Source organism: Lipophrys pholis, assembly GCF_963383615.2.
Source record: "Lipophrys pholis genome assembly, chromosome: 21".
In the NCBI taxonomy this organism is placed as follows: Eukaryota; Metazoa; Chordata; class Actinopteri; order Blenniiformes; family Blenniidae; genus Lipophrys; species Lipophrys pholis.
In genome coordinates, this window is record NC_137649.1 from 4,396,858 (window position 1) to 4,420,397 (window position 23,540).

Here is a 23,540-nt window from a genome sequence, read left to right on the forward strand (position 1 = left end):
AGGAACTTTCTCCAGCGTTGGAGCAGTAATTGCCGCTCTGATGAGTTCTTGTGGCAGCAGGAAGGGATCATCACTGTGACTCATCCCGGTTTCCAGAAGTTTCCGGGGAAGCGTGCAGCTCCGTGACACAGAGGAATTAGACATATTAGACTCTGCACACACGCAGTTCTTCTTAGTTGGATCCATTTATTGCCGGTGTGGGTCTCGTAGAGTCTGTCTGCAGTAAAAGTGGAGAGCGTCCCCAGACTTGGGCTGTAATGAAGGAGTGATACGTTGAACACGAGGTGGAGTGTAATTAAACCCACCCAAACAAATATCACTGAATGATTCAAACTCTTAACGAACTCCACCTCAACGCCGTCCTGGAAACTTCTGCTGGTTTGCAGGCAGAGTCCATGAATAGTCAATAAGTTCTGTGTATTTCCATAATGAATTTCACTTTCAAGCCAGAACCCGATTTTTTTTTTTTTTCTTCTTTTAAATCAGAGTAGGCGTCATGATTTTCAAATGCTGGAAATCTCATTTTGGAGTGAAACGTTCGAGGAGGGGAAGATGGCTGCAGGGGCGCAGAGCGAGCCAAACTTCCCACCGGGGCACAGATTGATTCCTGCGTCTCTGTCCACGATGCAAATCAGCAGGGAGACGAGATAACGAAGCCCCCGATGACAACGAGCTGCCAAACGGCCGAGGAGTACACTGATTGGCGAGCGTGAAGGGAAAACATTGATCACAGGGAATGAGGCCCGTGGTGCGTTCACTGACCTGACGCCTGCTGGAAGCAGCCTGAGTGCCGGGACCGTGAGAGATCACAGGGGTCAAGATTACATATTTACATTAAAGAACATTTTTAGGATCTATTTCAGGGGTGTCAAACGCATTTTAGTTCAGAGGCCACATTCTGCCTAATTGCATCCTGAATGGGCCGGACGGGTAAAGTAGTGCCAAAATAACATTTAAAGTTTTTCTTTTTTGAGTATACGTGATGAGAATTTCTATATATATGTGTGTGGCTTCACTGTTGTAACTCAAAATGGGAAAAAGTTATACATTTTAATTTAAAAGTCAAAACTGAAAATGTTTTTCATTATTATTATTCTCATTATTATTATTATTATTATTATTATTATTATTATTATTATTAATTTTTTTATTATTATTATTATTATTATTATTATTATTTTTTATTATTATTATTATTATTATTATTATTATTATTCTCTGACCTCTTGCACTTTCTCATTTCATTGATTAACAAATATAGCCAGAATAAAAAAAACGCACACATCTCCAGTGAAGCGTATAGCTTTAGAAAAGAAATAGAAAAAAGTGAACAAACTAAAATGTTCCACAGCGTATAAATTAACTATTCAATACTCATTTAACATCTGCTCAGCTAAAACGCTCGTGATTATAAAATATCAGTTTCTAAACATACAAGTCCGGTCGTGTAAAACAGACAAGGAAAACGCAAAACTGTTTTAGTTTGCTGTTGAAACGTTGTCGTGTAAACTGGGCTTTACTCCGTCTCTGGTTTCAGGCCACGTTTACACAAACCGGTATTTACAAAAACTGTGATATTTCTATTTGTATGTTCAAAATAAAGATTCCTTAATGCATTCTCATTCGGTGTTTGGGCCTTGCGTTTACACGTAAACACAACGACCTTTCACCACAAACGATGATTTCTGAAAACTCATGGCGTCGTGCTTCCTGTAACACTGCCCCCTACAGGTGTGGCATACTCATCGCAGCCCTGAACCAGGTGTTTATTCGGATCCCTGGAAAACACGTTTCGGAGACTGCAGCTGGAAACTAGGCTCCGGCTAAAATCTGGTACGGAGCATCTTTTCTTCAGGATTAATGTTTTTGTACATGGTCCCTGAAAAATAAACTAAATCAATAAACACATTCTTTAAACGTAGAGCGGGAAATATCCGTTTCCGTAAAAACCCTGGTACGTGTAAACGTGGCCTCAGTGTCTGTTCTGTGAGTTTGGACTTCCTCTCCGTTAACGCCTGTGATCTCCTGGACTTTGTCGTTTTGTTTAGGGATGTCCCGATCAGATCGGTAGATATCGGATCGGGGCCGATATTGGTGATTTGTGAGTGATCGGGGATCGGCAAATCCAGCCGATCACCCCGCCGATCTAAAAAAAAAAAAAAAAAAAAACACGGTCCGCAACGTCCCCTAATAACCAGAACAATCAGGGACTAGAAGCTCCGGTCGAGCTGCAGAAGCTAGAAGCAGGCGGAGCGGGGCCATAGACCTATAAAACTAGAGTTATATATAGTGGTTTATGTGTTTATGTGTAGAAGTCTACTTCTACATTTCTATGTGGTCTGTCTTCTTCTGCTTTTTTATTGTGTTTGGTGAGTCACAGCGCCCCTAAAGGCCTGGCATGTGTACTACATGCCCCGAAGCCTCGTGTTGAGCCGTCTTCATAGTGAGGTGTGGACGGAGGTTTTGGGAGAAGGCCAGGGAGGAAAAAGATCGTTTTTTTTCGTCGTGTGGATGTACCTCAGTTTACAACAACAACTAAAGAGAAAGAGAAGAATTTTGATTCAATAAGTGAGTTTTACAATCATTTCTAGCTAAACAAAGCTTCTGCCAATAGTGCTTTTAGCTTCAGACATCTTAGTTGCTCCAAAAATAGACTATTGAGTATATTTGCAATAGTAATGTGAGTATCGGATTGGGAAAGTATCGGTATCGGCCGATACTCAACTCTGAAAAATCGGATCGTATCGGGGGCAAAAAAGTGTAATCGGGACATCCCTAGTTTTGTTCATTTGGATGTTTGTTTTTTTGAGCTCTTGTTCCACCGACAGCGGCGTCTGGTGTCTCGAGTCCTAAACTACTGGAAGCTTTGACATGAATATCATGGACTGGAAGAAATAATCCCTCGGCGTCAACATCTTCCTGATTTTAGAGACACGACAGGTGAAACAAAGCAAACTGCAGCAGTCGAAGGATACCAGCTTTTAGAAACACTAATATTGTTGGTATCAGATTGTGTTCTCCTGTAGTTCTTACATCAAGTCCATTATGAAACAGCTATAGGAAACATTGTGGGGACATTTCACTGTATTTTACACCAGAAGGTTTTATTAAAATTGCCTTTATGTTGAGATTGTAGTCATTTTCAGTTGTTATTGTTTAATTTTTGTGAAAATATCAAAATTTAAAGGTTATTATGGCATGATTTCATCGGTCCAGCCCACTCTAGATGGGTTTGGGACGTATGTGGCTCCTGAACTAAAATGTGTTTGACTCCCCTGCCTTAGAGACGAATGTGGTCCAGTACCTGCTCTCCAGAGGACAGTCACGATCTAACAACCTTCGTACAACATAAAATGTCAGTAAAACCTTATTATGTGCAGAATTTAACCTAAGCTATTTCCCCCCACTTCCTTAATTTCTGATAATATGAACTGATCCAAATGTTTATTGGTTCAGTCTTCTGCTGAGTCTCATGAATCTTTCTCATCTGACAATGGATTAAACTGTCATTTTCCAACCAAGCGTTGCGAGTCGACTGCACTCGTGAACAGCTCGCGCCGATATTACTTTTATTCAGCCAGTTTATTTCGAGCACCTGCACAAAAAAAACCAAAAAAAAAAACCCTGAAGAAACAGCTCAAAGTTTAAAGTAGAAGAGGTCAGATGGCTTAAAGTGAAACCTGAGGCTTCCTGACCCCAGAAAATGTAAAGGTCAGGGAGGTTAAAAGGTTCATTTGTCCCGTCCATACAGCCGTATAACCCGGGGGAGGGAGTTTAACCTTAACATCAAGTCTTAAGGCACATATATCCATATAATAACAGCAAGATTATCCATTATTAGATATAGTTAAATACAACAGTTTGGAGAATCGGTACTACCAAGGTCATAGTAAATAGCTCAACAGTGACAACTTGTGGCCTTGCACGCTCACTGCATCGTTTGCAGCGTTTCTGCCTTTTTAAAAGATCGCCGTTTGGGGTGAATCTGGACGGGGAGTCCCGCTGCCCTGGAGGCCGTCATGTTGAAGCCTCCTGTCCTGATCCATCTGCACCGAGGGGATGTCCGTCCCGTTTGTCTGTCCTGTTCTTTTCTATCCTCTCACCTCAACCGGAGCAGCAGAGACCACCTCTGAGTCTGGTTCTGCCAATGCTTCTTCCTATAGAAATTAGATTTTTTTTCCCCCGTTACACAGTCGCTCATGTGGATTTGTTGGGTTTCTCTGTCAGCGTGCCCTGGAATGACTTAAGCCCCGTTTCCACAGTGCCACTTGGTACCGGTGCCGGTCAGGTGGGGGTTGACTATCCGTAACCAGACCCGTATCAGTGCCGCGTTTCCATTACACGGGAAACGGTTTGAAATGTAGGCGGGGTTATGAACGGTTGCGTAATCATGCAGGATGTGACGCCATAACGGGAGGACATTTTCAAAAAAGTTTCCTGATTGCTGCGGAAGAACTGATTGGAAATGGCTGCTTGCTGGGAGAACAGCGGTCGTCACGGACCAATGAGCAGACGGCAGTGTTGAAGCTCCTCCCCCTCATATCCGGCACATTGTGCCTGGTACCCCAAGTGGAGGGGTAGCGAGAAATGGTTACCAATGGTACCGGTTGGTAACGGTTCTGAGTCAGTGGAAACGCACAACAACCGGTTCCGACCTGACCCGTACCGGCACCAAGGGGCACTGAATAACAGGAATTCAATTTAATTCAACTTTATTCATATAGCGCCAAATTGAATTCCTGTTATTTACCCTAACATGAGGAGAAGAACTCTTTATTCGGGCCATGGTGTGCATGTGCAGCCGCAGTGGTTCAGAAAAGTCGCGTTTTTCCCGTTTCCATGGCGATGGAGTCGTAGCATTTACCCCTCATTTACCCCAAAACCGGCCGAGCATTTTCAAAAAGTTTCGCAATTTTCACTTTGAAAACGGTGTGGTGTAAACGGGGCACCGGGGGTGAACAAATCCCCCCCTGAATGCATGTTTATTGGAGTGTAGGAGGAAAGCAGAGTCTGCAGGGGAAAGCCGCACGAGCACGGGAGGAACATGCAAACTTCACTCAGACTCTTGTTGTGAGGCGGGTGTGCTGACCACTCCCCCACCGCGCCACCTGAGAGGAGCTCACATACAAATTAAACGGGGTAATTACGCAGCGCAGGCCCCCTAAAAATCCTTCCAGCCCCTGAAATTCTCTCTGCGTTGGTGTCCCCCCCCCGTCCCCCCCCCCCCCCCCGCCCCCCTCCACTTCTTTCGAATGCCGCAGCCTGCGCTGCTGATGGAGGAGGAGGGGAGCCGGATCCACACAGCTGTCATGGAAACAGATGCCACTTTGCTCATCTCGCCGTCTTTGATTGTGACTCCTCGCGGGCCCACCTACGTCGCCGCCGTGCTGAGCTGCGCTTCTCCTTGAAGCCGGCGGAGACGGGAAGGGAGCCAGCCTCCCGACTGGATGTGGGAATCATTTTTCTTGGCATTTTGAAGTCTTGGTGGGGAGAACGGCAGTCGGGCTCGGCGGCCACGACTGAAATAATCTGGAATTTACAGCTAATTTTGTTATCATCATCTAAAAAGTTCTATAAAAGCTGGCGAGGAGATTTCCGACATGAGGTTTCGTAACCAACATTGACCTTGTTTGTTTATCTGTACGATGTTTACATGTGAAAATAAAGAAGGATTAAAAAAATGTTCGGAAAGGATCAACTACACTTTATATTTAGAATCATTATAAATCAAAGTAAGATGCATCTTGGAGAATCGGGCTTTATAACACGAGCTCCAAACAGAGAAACAGTTTTCTAAGGCCTCGTTTACACCATAATATTTCCTTTTTACTACTATTATTAATGTTAACCACAAAGATCAAACAGTCTTTTCATATCAAATCCAAATCATCCAAATATAAAACATCTATATAAACACATATATATCATCTATATTATCATTCAATAGCTCAAGACATATTTCAGTGACATTAAAGCTGTTTCTCTCCCTTTTATTTACACATATTTTCTAATCAAGTATATACATTTCTGAGCGATAAGCAAAAGCAAACAAGAAACCAACAAACAAACAAAACAAGGCTGTCAACCTCGCTCATCTATTTATAAGAGTATCCTCAAAGCAGGGTCTATTTCCTGTCCTGGGGTGTTTTGTAGAAGGGACATTAAAGCAAACCTGGTCTGGGTGGAGAATATATACTAATATAAATATATTTACTCCAGCATCTCTCAAGTTTCTCTGATTGCATCTTAATAGAGAATGTCCATCGTTCCATGATAAATACGTCATATATCGTTTTGTACCCGTCACCGAATGTTGGAGCATTCGGGTAATATTCTCGATAAGTATTTGTCTGCTGCAGATTGAGTATGTAGTACTATAGCTCCCAGATACAATGTGAGAACTTCAGAAGGGATAATTATTTGGAGTAAAGTTTCTAAACTTTTCAGGAGTTCTCACTAGAAAGATGTGAGTTTCGGGCGGCTCTAGAATACTGTATGTGGTAATCCCATAAAGTTTCTAGATAAAAATGTTTTTTTGTGTTTTCATTTCAGAAAAGTTTCACGTTTACACTGCAATGTGTTGAAAATGAGCTCAGTTTCCACGGAAGTGGCAGAAACAAGTGAGGCCACTAGAGGGTGCCGTTCCTTGTTTTTGCCATCCAACCAGAAACTCGCTTCAGGCCAGCTGGACGTGTCTGAGGCCAGAGGCTCCACCGCTTCGTTTGGTTTATCTAATCCAGACTCATTTCTTTTTTTCAAAGTTCTGGTCAACCGCCGAACGTGAGGCTCTGGTAACGTTTACTGACTTTAAGCTTTAATCCAGGTGGTCTGGAGCCAAACGCAACACAACATCAGGACACGTTGAACGTCTCTCAGCGAAGCCAGAATCCAGAGGTGGAGCCACCTTACTGAAGGTGTTTCCATCTGCTGGCGGAGCTCACGCTGAGGTTTGATGGCAGTGGTAATCCCACCAGCAGATATAAGATCCCAGAATGCCTTGGTGTGGGGTCAGTCGCTTCATTCGCTCCCGTTTTCCACTTTAAAATGGTCTGACGCTACCCAGAATGCTCTCTGTCTCAACGATGTGTGTGTGTTTGCAGAAGAAAAGCCTCACATTCAAAGATTTAGTAAGTATAGGGGATTGGAGCAGCTTTTTAAAAAGAAAAACCTTTTGAGGGATCAGTCGTACTCCGCTGCTTTGCCCCTGACATGTAGTGTCCTGCAGCTAACCAGTGACCCTGACGAGTCCGCTCAGCCTTCGGTGGCTCCAGAACCGCCTTCAGCCACTTCCAGAGACACCCGGTGACCCACAACTCCAACGCGAGCGTCCGGAACCAGCCGCAGCCGAAGCGTCTCGGACACCGCCTAATCGATCTGGACGTGACGTCAGGACAAACGAGGCGGGACCCCGGTGACCGGGCCGCGACCCGCAAACTCGGCTGCTGGCAACTTTGGTCGGACTTGACTTGACCGGGTCGCTCCGGCAGCAGTTAGTTTTCTAACGCCGGGCCTGGATTCTGTCAAGACGTGAAGTTTACCATCTTTCTGACACACACACACACACACACACACACACACACACACACACACACACACACACACACACACACACACACACACACACACACACACACACACACACACACACACACACACATCCCCCGCCCGGTGTCAGACGGTTTGCGGTGTCAGAAAGTTCTTCCACCCTGGCAGAACATTCTGGTTTATTTTAGACACTTGCTGGTCTAAAAATTGACAAAACCTCTAAGTGAAGCGCGGGCAGGAAGCTTCTAATGTCTGCTTTTCTTAAGTTTCTCTGCGGTTCGCTCGGTCTTCCTCCCCTCCAGCGGGGCAGCGGCGGACTGATGCCAGAGCTCCGTCTGCCGAGGAGCCGTGAGTGTGTGTGTGTGTGTGTGTGTGTGTGTGTGTGTGTGTGTGTGTGTGTGTGTTGAGGAGGAGGTGAAGCTGCAGCAGGATGACCTCTGACCTTCCGAGGCGCTCTCTCTCAGACTGGGCTGCCTCCGGCGGGGTCGCCGGGCCCCACGCTCGCCGCGAGGCGGCGGTCGGGGTCAGAGCGAGGAACCCCCGAGCCTCCGTCCTGCCGTTTCCAGCATCGACACCGACCGATCGACCGGCTGCAGCAGGACGAAGGAGGAGGAAGAGGAGGGCGGGAGCGAGGGGTGAGACTAATTTCTCTTCCTCTTCATCGCCATCAGCGGAAAATTGAAGATTCTTTCTCTCGCACATGGACAAGAGTGTGTGCAGAAGTTTCAGGCGCTTGAAGTGTTTGGAGAGTGGGATCCTTCACGCGGGCGGCTTCACCGAGGCCTTCGAACTCCCAAACTCATCCTGCGGCGGGATTCAGGGGTCCAGACGTCCAGACGTCCAGACGTCCGGCCAGCAGCGAGGACAGATTCGTCTCTATGGACGCGATCACACTTGTCACGTTGAGGCGCCGCTTGCGCGACGACGTTTCGAGTGAAAACGCGTCAATTTTGCATTTTCGGTTCAGTAAAGCTTCACGTTCCTTGTTTCTGTGATGAAACCACACACACACACACACACACACACACACACACACACACACACACACACACACACACACACACACAGAAGAGGGACATCGGTATGGACAGACGAGCACCCTGGATTGTTATCACGGCTCATTAACACACAAAGCCCACATCCCCACGCTTCTACTGAACTAATGTTTCTTTTGTTTGGTTGTATTTATATCAGGTCTGGTGTACAGTTGTACTACAAAATAGAATAAAAATAGAAAAGAAAAACAAAGCAGTGGGAGTTCGTGGACATTTTGTATGGAACTATTTATCTGTTGTACTTCTATCCTAAGAAAGATCACGTTATGTTTCTTTTGTTAAGTGAACCAATCAACATTCAAGATTAAACCGATTTTAACTATATGACACATTTTCAATTAAGATATCTATCTATCTATCTATCTATCTATCTATCTATCTATCTATCTATCTATCTATCTATCTGTCTATCTATCTATCTATCCATCTATCTATCTGAGTAAACCATGAATTGTCTGGGTTTCATATTTAAATCCATATTTTCAATCCTCATTCTCTCCATTCCGCCGAAGAAAAAAACAAAAACCACACACTCCTCCAGGTTTCCACTCAATATTCCATCATCCAGGGTGTTTGTCAGACTGGGAACAGACTCGCTCCCTCTTTAATTTGGTGTGAGGATTTTCCGGATCTTTCAGATTCGCTGTCATACATCTCTGACATGTCATTTAAATAAATGGGATGGTTGTTTGAGGAAACCTTCCCGTGTCAGCTGGCGTTTGAGCAGATCCTTAAATAAACCCGCAGAAATCCTCCTCGGCGAGTCTTTTGTCTGCGACGGAGAGGCGAGCCGGAGCTCCCCCTGCTGGATGACTGCATGTATTACATAAGTAATACACGTGCAAGTAAATACAAAAGAATACAGTAGAAAATAAATACTTTATTCATCTCAGGGGGGAAATTCATTAAGGTGTAACAATAACGGTGTATTAACCTGGAAATATCCAAATGGATTATTTTCTGTGTTTTTCTGTCTTTCCTTGCACAAATCAGTCCCTGTGAACCCTTCAGAATAATATTCCTTATTACATGTTTATCCTTTCTTATTGACAGTTTAACTTCTATTCATTATATTCTGTGTTGAGCAACCATGTAAACAATTTCCCTCTGATTTTAATTAAGTATTTCTACTGTATTCTATTCTAATCTGCAAAAATGTGGGAAAATTGTCTATTTGTGGTTGATATGAGGCAATTTTATTAAATTCCTACTTTTTTAAAGTCTTAAAATATAGATGCTGTTTTAGCTTTTATTCGTTTTAATAATCTCATAGTCATTCTCCTACTGTAAATATCAACAAATGCCTTTTATTTCCGTGTGAAAATGTGGAGAAACTTCTCATTTGTGGTTTGAATGAGGCAATTCTATTAAATTATTTTATTCTGTGAAATAATTCAGCTTAAATATCAGTACAGTTCTTACCTTTTACTTTTCAACACAACTTGTTAGTTTAACTTTTTCCAGAATAATCCCATAAAGTTGTTTCCTCTACAGCAGCGGTGTAAAACAACAACAGAAAACTAAAGAATTTCCCTCTGGGAATAATAAAGTATTTCTATTTTATTCTGTTCTATTCTATATTTTGATCTTAACTGGACCAGATTGTAAAATTACAGCATATTAGTCAGTATAAATCAAAATAATTCATTTAATCTTACTACAAAATGTAGGAAAATTACCTTTTTGCAGTTTGATATGAGGCAATTATATTAAATTCAGTTTTCTTTCATCAAAACTTTGTTAAAAAAAACTTAGAGAGAATAATCTCAAAGTGATTTCCTCTATATTGATGTCAACTGGGCTGGATCGTTAAATTACAGCATTTTAACCTGTAAATATCCAAATATTTCCTTTTAATTCACTGCAAATATGTGGGAAAATACTTATTTATAGTTTGATTTTAGGCTTTACATTCTTTATTTCTTTAATATTTAGCAAAGTGCATCACCACAGTTTTAACTTGTCATATTTCTCTATATTTTCCAGAATAATGTGATGAAGGTAATTATTTCTACAGCAGTGAGTCAATCTATCACCTGCAGATCCTATTGTCAAAATGACACCATATTTAATAATATAAATGAGTAAATATCCAAATATAAAAATAAATTCACTGCACAATGTGTCAATATTACACATTTGTAGCTTGAGGCGAGTCGGTTTTGATCAACTATATAATTTATGCTAAAATGTCCATCCTGTTGTGCCTCATCTTTTGTCCTTTTTTTTTTTTTTTTTTTTAATAAAAGCTGCTGTGACGTAATTTTGACACGACAAACGGGAAAACCACACGACTTTTGTTTACGTTGAGAGGCCGAAACAATTCTGCTGAGAGAATTAAACATGTCAAACTATCACATGATTGATTTGGGATAAATAAACAGCATAACAACATTTTCCTCCGATCTAATGCTGATAAGGGAGTATTTTCTATAAAAGTACTTTTTACAAGATGTTATATTACAAGCTGTGTGTGTGACACCTATTCTGTGTGTGTGTGTGTGTGTGTGTGTGTGTGTGTGTGTGTGTTTAGCAGAAGAGGGCGAGACACCAGGACTTTCCAAAACTGAACTTTTCCACAAGATTCTAATTTTCTGAGACAATTTGAGGTTTTCACTCTCTGTAAGCCATCATCATCATCATCATCATCATTTCAAGAAATAAAGGCTTGAAATATTTCACTGTCATGAGTCTTTATCATAAATGGGTTTGACTTTCTGAAATGAGTGAGAAAACATATTGAACATTTTCATGATATTCTAATGTTTTGAGACGTAGCTGTACCGACACTGATGGTGTTCCTTTAACATGACATCAGCAGGATTCAAATACAACCTGAAGAAACCTGAAAGAGGCTGGAGACTACGGGGAGGAACGGGTTAAATACTGGATTATATCTTATTTTCATTTCATTTTTGAGTAGAAATCATGGGAAAAAACTAAAAAAATGTAAAAGTGGAAGTTGTTGCAGCTTCAGGCCCTTTATGAAAACGGCTCTGGATCGTCTCCATCAACACCATCAACACATTATTCCAACAACAGATAAAACTTTAATCAGAATAAAAATACAACTTAACAGAAAAACCCACCCTCTTCAGTGCAGCTTTGCTCACGATACAAAAACAAAAAAAAAAAACACCCTCTGGCTGATGAAGTGATCAGTCCTGCAGGATTCCTCCTTTAAAAGTCCTCGTCTTCGTCCTCGTCCTGTTTGACGTGAGGCTTCGCTGCTCCTTCCCGGGACAGCCTGTCGGCCTCCTCGTTGCCTTTGTAGCCGGCGTGACCGGGGATGTGCAGCTGGAGGAGGCAGACGGTCGGAGGCACCATCAGTTTGACACCAACTCCTCCAGGCGTTTTAAAAAGCTTTTTTTTGAATTGATCTTTTAACGCTGGCCGAGGTTCGACCTCACGCTGCTCTGTGGGACTTTATATCTTCTAATTCTTTCTGAGATTAATAGTAGAAGAACTCAAACATCTGCCTGCCGCTCACTGCCGACTCGGGTTCCGTCCATGTTTGTGTTTTTCACCAGAATCTGAAACATCTGTACAGCTTTGTGCAGAAACGGTTTGTCGAATTGTTAATAAGTTCATTTTCTACACGTTCTGGTGTACATACGTACTCCCAATGGGAGCTGGTACGCCCCGAAATCTTTGCCTCTTAAAGAGACAGGCGCACTGAAAACAATATATGTGTTTATATACAATTAGAAAATATTCCCACTTTTATTATTCTGTGAATTATTAATTAAATTGAGGGACTGAACTCTAAATATCTTATCTATTAAAAGATTGTTGGTTTATAATCCAACAGGCCGATGGAAGGTTGAAGAAGCGTGAAGCAGTTTTGGATTTACCCAGACGACGTCCAGCTCCGAGTTGAGTCTGTCCAGCTTCACAAAGTCGTCCTTGAGGACGACCGGACCGCCGCCCTGCAGCTTCCAGCCGTTCTGCTTCCAGGTCTTCACCCACTTGGTCACTCCTGCAGGAAGTGGCACATCACTTTCACCTCAGCAGAAGGAAAAAAAACCTCACACTTAATGACTCAAACCGCTTCTGTAAATCTCTTTAACGGGTCAGAACGGCTCCAAACGTAAAACGTCTTCGGGTTTAGGGTTTCTGACCGTTGATGGTGAACATGCTGTCTGTGTAGATGACCAGCTTCTCGATGTTGTTCTCCTGAGCTTGTTGCAGCGCTTTGGATGCAGCCTGAGCCAAAGACAAAAATATATAAAATAAAAAACACACTCAGCAAACTCCACATTGTTTTTCCTTAAATGCCCGTTTACTGCAGTGAGAGTGGCTCATTAAACCTGGAATAAATCCATCATCAGAAGCGGTGGTGAGCATCAGCAGGTGGTGGTGTCACTCCTGAAATCTAATACGTCCCATCCTGAAACAGTTTAGATTATAACTCCACTGGTGTCGCTTTGCACTGAACTACACCCGACCAAGATCGCTGCTAATGCTTCATCTGTCCTATGTTTTGTGCTTTTCCATGTTTTTTTAACCATTTTATTATTGTTTTTTACATTCTAGTTACTCTGCGCACGCACGCACAGCGATTATTACCACAAACTGGTACAAATGTAAACCTGCGAGGCTGAAACAATGGCCGGATGCAGGTAAAGGATTGTTTATGATGGTAAAGAGGACTTTCTATCCAAGCAGCAGAACTGCCGGTTTTGAAAAATGGAAAAAGAATTGATTGTTTTTACTTGGGAGGAGGAAGAGGAGGACGTTGCACGACTGTGGACATTTAATGTGATGAGGATCCATGTGAAGCCCTGCTGCCTTCCGTTTGTTCAAGAAATGTGAAATCAATGTTTTCTTTGAAACTCTGATCATTTTCTCGGCAGCCTGACGCATTTGGAAACAATACGTTCCCCTATAGAGGAGCGATTCCGTCTGATGAACCGTTGCTCACTTGTATCTCGGCGCGCTGGTTGGTCTGCCTCCCCGCGAGTCGATCCGCAACGTTACTGGAAAGACAAACAGCCGATTTTAGAGCCGGTTCTCCTCGGGCGGGGCGGACGTGCGGTCGGGATGGCGTCCCCTCACAGCGGGTGGTTGCAGCCCCAGTACACGCCGATGCCGGCTCGGGCTCGTTTCCGCCCGTTGGACGTGCAGCAGCCGTCGGTGTAGACCACGGCAGCGTCGCCTGAGCAGAGGAAGAGCAGCGCTGAGCCACACGGTCGCCTGATACCAGTCACTGATCACCGTTACAGAGCGTCAGCCTGCCTCCTACGTACTGAACTCGTCTGAAGATTACAAATTCACCTCATTTAGAAACTGGTGGTGTCGGTGGATCCAAACTGGGGGATTCTGGAGTCACGACACACCGCCGTATTAACGAACCCAATAAATATCATTCATACGTGGGAATTATTTAACTAAACAGCGTAACGTGAACATACATTTTTGTAGTTTAGAATTTAGTCCATGAGCCACATTCATCCTGAGCGGGTAAATTAGTGCCATAATAACCTTTAAATTCTAACTTTAAGGGTTTTTTTTCTGTTGTGGCTCAGAAGTGATGAAAACACTTGTGTTTTCCACAACAAATGAGGACAGAAAATGACCACAACCCGAACATGAAGCCCATTTTAATGGAACCTTCAGGTGAAACATGTCTCAAAACGTCTCCGACAGCTGTTGCATTCTGGGTGTTTTTACAAACCGACTCTGACCGCCTGAGCTTTGAGGCTAATCGTAGTTCCAGCTCGGGTCTCAGACTCCCGGTTTGAAGACGTTTCAAGTGAAAGCGCATCTTTTCGGAAAACTTCTGCGTTATGCATTTCCCCCCCGTTTCCAGGAAGACTCAGCGTTTTGAAAGAGTTCCACCGTAGGAAATGTTTTTAAAAGTTTTCACTTGAAAACTTTGTGGCGTAAACGGGTCTCGGTGTCGTGTCGCTACTCTTTAGAAATTTGTTTGAAAAATCAATGTTTTCTTTGAAATTTGTCCGGTTTGCTTGGTGGTTTGGACTGATTGGCCTTCGGGGTGGTTTTGGTCCACAAGCCCAACGCTGGACTCCCCCGCTCTAGAACAGCACATCACAAACTAAACAGCGTTAAAATGAGCCGAGAGGATAATGTCATGTGCCTAGGTTACAAACGTACACATAGACAAGAGAACATAAATCCGGACTCGGCGTCTTACCCATGTACGTGAAGCCATCGGCGCTTTGTGACGAGGAGCTCTCCGAGGTTTTGACTCGTTTGGGAGGATCGGCCGCCTCCGCCGTCTCCGAGAGGTTCCTCTTCTTCCCCAGAGGGATGTAGTAAAGCGGCTCCGGACCTCGTTTCGGGAGCAGGCTGACGTCCGGCTCCGCGCTTTCCGTCACTGCAATGGTATTTTCCATTAGCAGAAAGCAGTGTGTGGCAGAATGAAACTTCTCAGATTCTTCAGAGCTTCTGGATGTCAACGCGTCAGCAGCTCACCTTTCTTCGCCGCTGGCAGAGGAGGTAGCGTGACTCCTCTGATGAACGCCCAGGCATCTCGCTCCGTTGCAAACTTCTTATAGACGGCAGAGGGAAATTTGTCCACTTGGCTCTTACACTCGTCCCTAAACCACAAGGATGATAATCATGCCGTGTGTGAAAGCCTTCGCGTGGAGATTCCCCACAGACTGAAATCTTCATGTGTTCTTCTGGATGTCAGGAGTTCATAAGAGAAGCTTTGATAATCAAAATGGAATTTTATTTTTTACTAACAAATGCAAAATTGCCTGCAGCACAAACATGTCAGAGCTGACGGCGCAACCGCAGTGGTAGAAAGGTGGAGGCTGAATGTCATCCACATAGCTGTGCAGTTGAATATTACATTTATGAAAGATATGGCAGAGGGGGAGCAGATAATGAAGTGAATGGGGCCGAGGACAGTGCCCTGGGTGACACCGGAGGAGAGGGGGAATGGCCCCGACTTCAAGGTTTGAATTGAATGAACAGAGTCTGAGCCTTCGGCCCCCCGTCAGTCTGCAGCATGTAGATTTATGTTTGTTGAAATGAGTCAAGAATCCCTGCACCTTTCCAGAACCAGAACCTCTCTATCTAGCTCTACCCCAGGTCTAACAAGAACAGCAGAATGTCTGCTTCTGCAGGTTGCTTCCGGTCATTTTTTTCCCCTGTCCTCTGTTTGCTCGTGTGGAACTGTCGGGTCTTTCAATGGAAAAGTACCATGAAATGACTATGTTGTATTTGACCCTATACAAGGAGATTTAACTGAATTCTCTCTGATCCTGGAGTGACTCTGGCCTGCAGGTTGCATCCTTCTTCCTGCAGTGACACGCCTGACTGCAATGACAGGCTGTTGACTGGCTTTCTTAAGAGCTTGATGAGGACATAAACATGTTTTGTGTTAAAGCTGAAACATGCCAGACCAGAGGTCTCCGGGGCTGAAGAGCAGATTTATGTAATGCCATGGGACATTGCTGTAGCAGTGGATTTCTCACCATGTCTTGTAGACTCCTGGTTTCAGTCCCTTCCTGACTGCGTAGTAAAACTTTCCCTTGGCCATGTCCTGGTCGGTGAGGCCGCACGGGCTCCGACGGACTTCTCTGAATACACCAGTCCGCCTGAACGTCACTGTCTGTCCACGAACTGCTGAAAACCCGAGGTGCCACACATGGCGAAAGAGACAGGTCATCAAATGTGTCGACTCGAGGCTGTGAGCGCCGGACAACCTTCAGTGAGGAACACAACAGCAGGATCCACAACAGACAGCTGGAGGCAAGGAAGTGGCGAATCACGAGCCTCAAACGCTGTTCATACAAACAAGACACCCGTCCGGTGGAGTAGCTTTAGACCGAAATTGTTCGTTTGAGTTGAATTTATCCCCACCGGCTTCAAATAAAACGGAAAAGGAAATGTCAAAACATGCAAGTAGTCATCTAACTCTCGCGATATCTGCTGGCCGAGTGCGAAATTCCCACAACTCTCGCGATAACTAAACGAAAGCTCCGGTTTGGATTAATCAAATTTCTTTTTCATATGTGGCACTCTAAGATTCATAAATTGCACTACAAATAAAATGCGTTATCTCTTTTAAAATACATAAATTCCTACGGTATCAACAAAGAAATGATTGGATTTCTCCAACTCTCGCGATAACTAAACGTGAGCTCAACATCGTTTTAGGCAACTTTCTTTTTTTTTTACGTAGAATTTTGAGATCCACAAATATAAACTGCACTACAAATAAAATGTATTCCTAATATATTGTTAATAACCTGCCGGGAACTCTCGGGTGGATGATCCAACTCTCGCGATAACTGCACGGGAGCTCAGGATTGGACTAAGCCAACTCTCGCGAGGTTTCCGGCCTCTTCCTTGGCCGTCGTTGACAGAGGTTAGTCGTGCACTTTTTGCCAGGACTGGCATTTTCGCTTTAAAATGTACTTTAATGTCACTAAACCGTAACGTTCGTGTACATTTGAACCATCCAAGGCTCTGATGGCTTAGATTAAGTACTTTGGAGCCGCGGATGGCACGTATATTATGAAAATCAGAGTTGTAAAGTGGCTTCGATGAATGGGTACTCACTGCGAGCAGGCCGTGCATGTGTTTCGCTAGCGGCTGGAGCAGCGACCAGGAGAGCACGAGACTGGATGTGTTCAGCTCCGATTGTCAGTTTCTGATATTATGAGCTTTTTCGGGTTAAAATAGGGAGTCGAGGTGAATCGTGCCTGGTTACTGTCTCGGTAAAGCAAAGCGGCTAAGTTGAGGAGCGAGCTAATGATGTATCCATGCTAGCTTAACCTCGCGACTGGTTGTTTTAAATTTTCTTTGTTTCTTACATCTAAAAGCCTTTTAGTTTAATTTGTACAGGTTTAGTAATGTGTGGATATGTGTGAAACTCCAGACAAGTATTTGATTGAATGCGTTAAACGTAGCATGCACGTAAGGATACTGAATTACTTGATTCGTGCGTCTGATATTTGTTTTATTTTACTTCCACAGAGACAAAGGCCATGTTCAGTACAAGCGCCAAAATAGTGAAGCCGAATGGCGAAAAGCCAGACGAGTTCGAGTCTGGGATCTCCCAGGTAAGACGTCCAGGTGTTGAAACATCTTAACTTTTGAAGCTGTGAACTGAAATAAGAGTTCAACTCGACTCCACGTGCACTGGGAATAGGGATAGCCTCATCTGAACAGCACATTTCCTTGATTAGAAAGTGAAATAAGTTGAAGTTACTGTCTCTGAATGACGAGTTTCTTCATACTAATTCCTAAAGCAAGGGCCAAATGTGTGCAGTATGTAGTGGATTTGCAAAGCTGCCTTTTGTAATATGATCACTGTTGAGGTTAGGGTACCTTCTAATGTTAAGCTGTCCGTTAATGGATCTGCCGCCCCCCCACACAACCTGATTGAGACAATAGAAATTGTCATTGGTGGTTAAAAAGTAAAAGGTGTGTTAGAGTCTCGCTTCGGCAAATTGTGTGGTGTTATGGCTTGCTAACTCAAATTTCTCTTGTGAATTGTGTTATCGATTTGAAATGTCTTGGTTTTCTAACTGATTACACTTGTTGGTTTGCAGGCTCTTCTCGAGCTGGAGATGAACTCCGATCTGAAGGCTCAGCTGAGAGAACTCAACATCACTGCAGCAAAGGTGGGTGAAGTTGAAGATGAATGTCCGGCGGTTTGAAATTCAATCCGACGTGGACATCCAGAAAGTTCCTGGCTCTGTCCAGGTGGCGTATGGGAGCGTAGCCGCAAGGCCGAGACGTACATTCCCGTTCCACGACGTCGAACACTAAGCTCCGTCCCCGGCGTCTCGCCGGCGAGGACGAGTGTCCTGTATATTCCTACAACTTCCCAGAGTCTCTGTGAGGCCGTGACTGGGGAGCTAAACCATGCAGTGCACATCCTTTGTGACGGTCAATTGTGTTATTCATCAGTCTGTATTATTTTCAACAGATTTTTTTGACCTGCTGTTTCCTTTCAGGAAATTGAAGTTGGTGGCAGCAGAAAAGCCATCATCATCTTCGTCCCTGTTCCTCAGCTGAAGTCCTTCCAGAAGATCCAGGTGCGTCTGGTGAGGGAGCTGGAAAAGAAGTTCAGTGGAAAACACGTGGTGTTCATCGCACAGGTGAGTTCCGCAGCTTTCAAAAGAGAACATCTCGAACCAGAGGGAGGGGACGGGTCCTGCTGGTAGAGGAGAGTCTTCATCTAAAGCTATAGTGTAACTAGATGTTGTCTTATTGTATGACTCTGATATACAAGCAGTGTTGTCCAGGTAATACGTTGATGGCACACGCTCATTGGTCAGCCATTCGGTCTTTTTTTGTTTTTTGTCATACATCTGTGTAAACTCTGACGTGGACATCCAGAAAGTTCCTGGCTCTGTCCAGGTGGCGTATGGGAGCGTAGCCGCAAGGCAGAGACGTACATTCCCGTTCCACGACGTCGGACACTAAGCGCCGTCCCCGGCGTCTCGCCGGTGAGGACGAGCGTCCTGCATATTCCTACAACTTCCCAGAGTCTCTGTGAGGCCGTTACTGGGGAGCTAAACCATGCAGTGCACATCTTTACCTCTGCTAAGCTACAGCACTGCCAAGACTCATCAGATGTCAGCCTTTCTGTTCAAACGATTAAAACTTAACATCAGATTTGATTTGAAAATGTTGGATTCTCTTGTGCAGCTCTTTCAGATGAAATCGTTCAATCATACAATGAACTGCAAAAACGACGTATAATATTTACAGAAGTCCAGATTCGTGATACAACCCATGCTGAGCACATAGTTCACCAGGCCAGTCAACACTGTGACATCGAAGTTTCATTTAAATGCAGTGAAGTGACTTAATCTGTTGTTCTGCTGTCTTTTGAGTTCCTGATGGTGAATAATCACTTCGTTTTGTTGGTTTTCAGAGGAGAATTTTGCCCAAGCCCACCAGGAAAAGCCGCACAAAGAATAAGCAGAAGCGTCCCAGAAGGTGAGTGTTTCCTTGATTTAGATCAGGGGTGTCAAATCAGGCTTGAGGGTCAAAATCAGCTCCCAAGAGGCTCCACTCCGACCAAACCACCAAGCAAATGGTCAAAACTTCAAAAGAATCGTAGCGACAACACTGAGCTCCGAGCTGAGATATCGGTGGTTCTGCCATGAAAGCAAACCAGCATTAGCTTCAAAGACATGCTCTCAGGGTGAGTTATAAAAACACCCTGAATGCAACAGTGATAGCTTTTTTGTTAAACTTCTCACTATATATTGCAGCAGAAGGTTTCATTAAAATTGTCTTCATGCTGAGATGTGAGTAATTTCCTGTAGTAATTGTTTGGTTTTGTGAAAATACTGACTTTTCCATCACTAAACTCTGCACACAACAAAGACAAACTCAACAGTTTAAATTTAAAATGTAGTCATGGCTCTGTTTTACTTGTAAAATGAAATTGGTCTGTTTGTGGCCGGTGAACTAAAATGTGTTTGACACCCCTTGTTTGGATTATCTGCTGGTTCTGAATATTTACATCCAATGCTGTTTTTCTTGTTTCACTGAAATATCTCAGACTTTGAGCTTTGTTATTAAATGTCTTATGTGAGACACGCTGACAGATATTTAACTCCTCCTGGTCAGTCATGAACCTGTGTAAACTCTGACGTGGACATCCAGAAAGTTCCTGGCTCTGTCCAGGTGGCGTATGGGAGCGTAGCCGCAAGGCCGAGACGTACATTCCCGTTCCACGACGTCGGACACTAAGCTCCGTCCCCGGCGTCTCGCCGGTGAGGACGAGCGTCCTGCATATTCCTACAACTTCCCAGAGTCTCTGTGAGGCCGTGACTGGGGAGCTAAACCATGCAGTGCACATCTTTACTGCTCTATAGTGTAATTGTATAGTTGTTGCTTATTTCTGCTAAAACTGGATACTGTCAGGTTTTGTTTTTAAGATAATGAGATTTTATACAGTGAGCTGTGCCCACTACAGTTGTACAGCAGTGTTTAGTTTGGGTTGTTGAAGCTTTGTTTTCATGCCAACGGAGCCAATGAAAATACTCACTTTGTCACCATGGGAGGGTGGAGGGGGGTCCCACTGCTCTTGTACCTGCACCCCACAACCATAGTAACCAGTTCTTCTGCACATGCTCAGTCGATGGACAATCAGAACAACGTTTCCTCCAGAGTGTCTCATCTCCCCGTCCAAAGTCTCCTGGGACTTGGTAGCTTTATAGTTGACAGTCACTGTAATAACAATCCAACTTTTTACTAAAGTATTTATAAATCAAACTACTGTAATGGTCTGTAGTGGATTGGAGGTTAAAGAAACAAGCTGAACATCATTTATTTGAATCGCTCTGATGTTTTTCTAGCGTTATTCCTCGTGCTACAACATTTGACCCCAAACTAAAAAAGCATCTGGTGTAAAACTTTAACCACAAAAAAAAAACTGGTTACACGATTTTGCTTTGTCTCCAAAATGTCTAGAAACGAGTAAAATGAAGCCCCACCGACACATTTAAGACTGAAAACTTATGGTGTTATGGGTGTACACAACGGTGTTTGGATTAGCATCAAATGGAAATTTGAGACCCGTCTCCATGGAAACGGAGAAATTCAACTTTTCAGAAATGCTATGCAGGCGTGGGAAACCGTCCTAATGTAGGCAACAGCGCCCACTAGTGGCCCAACATGACAACTCGTTCTAATGTAAACGTGAAACTTTCCTTAAACTTTGTGTTGACCTCTCCGTGACCTTCCTCCCTCAGCCGCACTCTGACCTCGGTCCATGACGCCATCTTGGAGGACCTGGTGTTCCCCAGCGAGATCGTTGGTAAGAGGATCAAAGTGAAGCTGGACAGCAGCAGGCTCATCAAGGTGCACCTGGACAAGGCGCAGCAGAACAACGTCGAACACAAAGTAAGAAAAACAAACGTTCTGTCGCGTTAAACTGTGGCGGTCAGTCCGACGTGGACATCCAGAAAGTTCCTGGCTCTGTCCAGGTGGCGTATGGGAGCGTAGCCGCAAGGCCGAGACGTACATTCCCGTTCCACGACGTCGGACACTAAGCTCCGTCCCCGGCGTCTCGCCGGCGAGGACGAGCGTCCTGCATATTCCTACAACTTCCCAGAGTCTCTGTGAGGCCGTGACTGGGGAGCTAAACCATGCAGTGCACATCTTTACTGCTCTATAGTGTTTCACTGGATTGTTCCATGTTCAGTTGTAGTTTGCTGTTGACTTTAAACAAGAATACAGAATGATTAAGAATAAATTCAAACTGACGAGAGAAAGAAAATATGTTCTTTAGGAGGGTTGTAAATAATCCATAAAATGTATAGGACCCAGTATTGTTTAGATTTTTCCATGAGCAGAAATAAACCATTCATCTGCTGCTAAATAGAGATTTAGACAATATATTGACTTTTTGATTACTAACTTTTTAGAAACATTAAATCAGGTGCAAGTCTCGTGTGTTCAGAGAAAAAATAAACTAAATGTACATGAGTATTTCACGTTTGGTTTGAGTGAGAAGGAATCAGTTGAGGTAATACATTTGAAAATAAGTATTAGTGTATAAACATACAAGTTTAAAAGAACAGAAATTGTGTGCAAAGATGATAAAAGGAGAAAGTAGATTGACGTCTCTGCTTTTCCAATCCAGTCACAACCAACATCAGAAAACACGTTATTGTGTTTTTGTATTGTTTATTCTTTTAATAGTTTTTCATATTTACTGTAATTGCTGCTGCAACAAAGCAGAGTTAACCATTTTGGGACAAATACATGAATATTTTGTACCATTTACCTTAAAGTTTTTGTGAAAATTCAGAAATATGTGATGTAAATATGATAAAAGGTATTTATTTATTTATTTGTACATTAATGACGTACAAATTGAAATCAAGTTTTGGATTTCACCGACCAGCTGTGTCTGTTAAAGATGAATAAATAGACTGAAACTACCCGTCAGTACTCAGATTTGATGCTGTTCTACTCGTTTCTCTCGCAGGTGGAAACCTTCTCTGGCGTCTACAAGAAGCTCACAGGCAAAGACGTCGTGTTTGAATTCCCAGAATTCCAGCTGTAAATGCAGACGACAAAATAAATTTGTTTACTGTCACTCTTCTCGTTTATCTTTTTATTCTATTGTGTGGGACTGTGGAGGGAATCGAGCTGCTTCGCCTCTGGCATCGGACAAATTCTGTTTTCTACACCGTAATCTGGATTATGTTCATTACGTTCTCCTGATGCTGTGAAACAGCCTGTGGGCCAGAACCGACCCGCCGGAGTAAATTAAGATTTAAAAGAAAACTTATATTTTTAACGTATTTCTTGTTTGTGTGAACAGGAAACACTGAGACATGAGGTATCGGTGACGCTGCCATGAAGGCAAAGCTGTACTGTCAGTGTGAGTTTGTAAAAACACCCAGAATGCAACAGTTATAGAAGTTTCTTAGCCTTTTCACTTGATTAGTCATTTTCAATAGTAACTGGCTTTGTCAGAATATCAATGGCACACTGCGCCGCAGTAAACCACACACTCACCTCAGCAAGAAGGTCGTGGGTTCAGATCCGGGGCCTTTCAGTGTAGAGTTTGCATGTTCTACGTGTGTGTGGGTTTCCTCTGGGTACTCTGGTTTCCCCCATAGTCAAAATAAAAAATGCACTGGGGGTCACCGAGCAAGATCATCGGCACCCCGGCTCTCCAGGACACACGAGAAAAAGATTATTAATCTCAATATGGTTCTACTGGCTAAATAAACACAACTTTAAAGTTATTGTGGCACTACTTCACCTGCCCCTCCCTCGACAGAAGAAATTGGGACTGAATAGTGTATGAACTATTGGTGACATCCACTGGAGGGCGCTGTGAGTTCAGGCTTTTTCTGTGCTTTACACGTCACTTGTCGCATAAAGTATCAAAGAACGCAAAACTAAGTCAATATGTCAACTGAGGATCAGCGGGACGCTGTTTGGACAAGAGATAATTTAATTTATTAGCCTTGAAAA

At 43.6% G+C, this 23,540-nt stretch overlaps 2 protein-coding genes across 2 annotated transcripts; one reads left to right on the forward strand and one right to left on the reverse strand.

The window, feature by feature from the left end:
• Positions 1–10,841: 10,841 nt before the first annotated feature.
• On the reverse strand, positions 10,842–16,495 carry rnaseh1 (ribonuclease H1). Its single transcript, XM_080490338.1, has 8 exons — positions 16,049–16,495; positions 15,039–15,163; positions 14,758–14,940; positions 13,659–13,758; positions 13,525–13,579; positions 12,722–12,806; positions 12,455–12,579; positions 10,842–11,897 (listed from the first exon to the last, which is right to left on the reverse strand). The coding sequence occupies exons 1-8, from the start codon at positions 16,240–16,242 to the stop codon at positions 11,781–11,783; spliced, it is 984 nt and encodes a 327-aa protein (XP_080346464.1). The 5' UTR covers positions 16,243–16,495; the 3' UTR covers positions 10,842–11,780.
• On the forward strand, positions 16,452–22,650 carry rps7 (ribosomal protein S7). Its single transcript, XM_080490339.1, has 7 exons — positions 16,452–16,944; positions 17,556–17,641; positions 18,134–18,205; positions 18,542–18,685; positions 19,468–19,532; positions 21,299–21,449; positions 22,540–22,650. Exons 2-7 carry the CDS (start codon positions 17,567–17,569, stop codon positions 22,615–22,617), a joined length of 585 nt encoding a protein of 194 aa, XP_080346465.1. The 5' UTR covers positions 16,452–16,944; positions 17,556–17,566; the 3' UTR covers positions 22,618–22,650.
• The last annotated feature ends 890 nt before the right edge of the window (positions 22,651–23,540 follow it).

What these genes read in the sequence shown, in the direction of transcription:
- rnaseh1 (XM_080490338.1), bottom strand. Translation starts at nt 16,242, where the DNA reads ATGACCTGTCTCTTTCGCCATGTGTGGCACCTCGGGTTTTCAGCAGTT. An exon ending in CAGCATGTTCACCATCAACG is followed by an intron (nt 12,580 to 12,721) that starts GTCAGAAACCCT and finishes CACTTCCTGCAG; the next exon opens with GAGTGACCAAGTGGGTGAAG. An exon ending in CGGAGCTGGACGTCGTCTGG is followed by an intron (nt 11,898 to 12,454) that starts GTAAATCCAAAA and finishes TGCCTCCTCCAG; the next exon opens with CTGCACATCCCCGGTCACGC.
- rps7 (XM_080490339.1), top strand. Translation starts at nt 17,567, where the DNA reads ATGTTCAGTACAAGCGCCAAAATAGTGAAGCCGAATGGCGAAAAGCCA. An exon ending in TCGAGTCTGGGATCTCCCAG is followed by an intron (nt 17,642 to 18,133) that starts GTAAGACGTCCA and finishes GTTGGTTTGCAG; the next exon opens with GCTCTTCTCGAGCTGGAGAT. An exon ending in AGAACAACGTCGAACACAAA is followed by an intron (nt 21,450 to 22,539) that starts GTAAGAAAAACA and finishes TTTCTCTCGCAG; the next exon opens with GTGGAAACCTTCTCTGGCGT.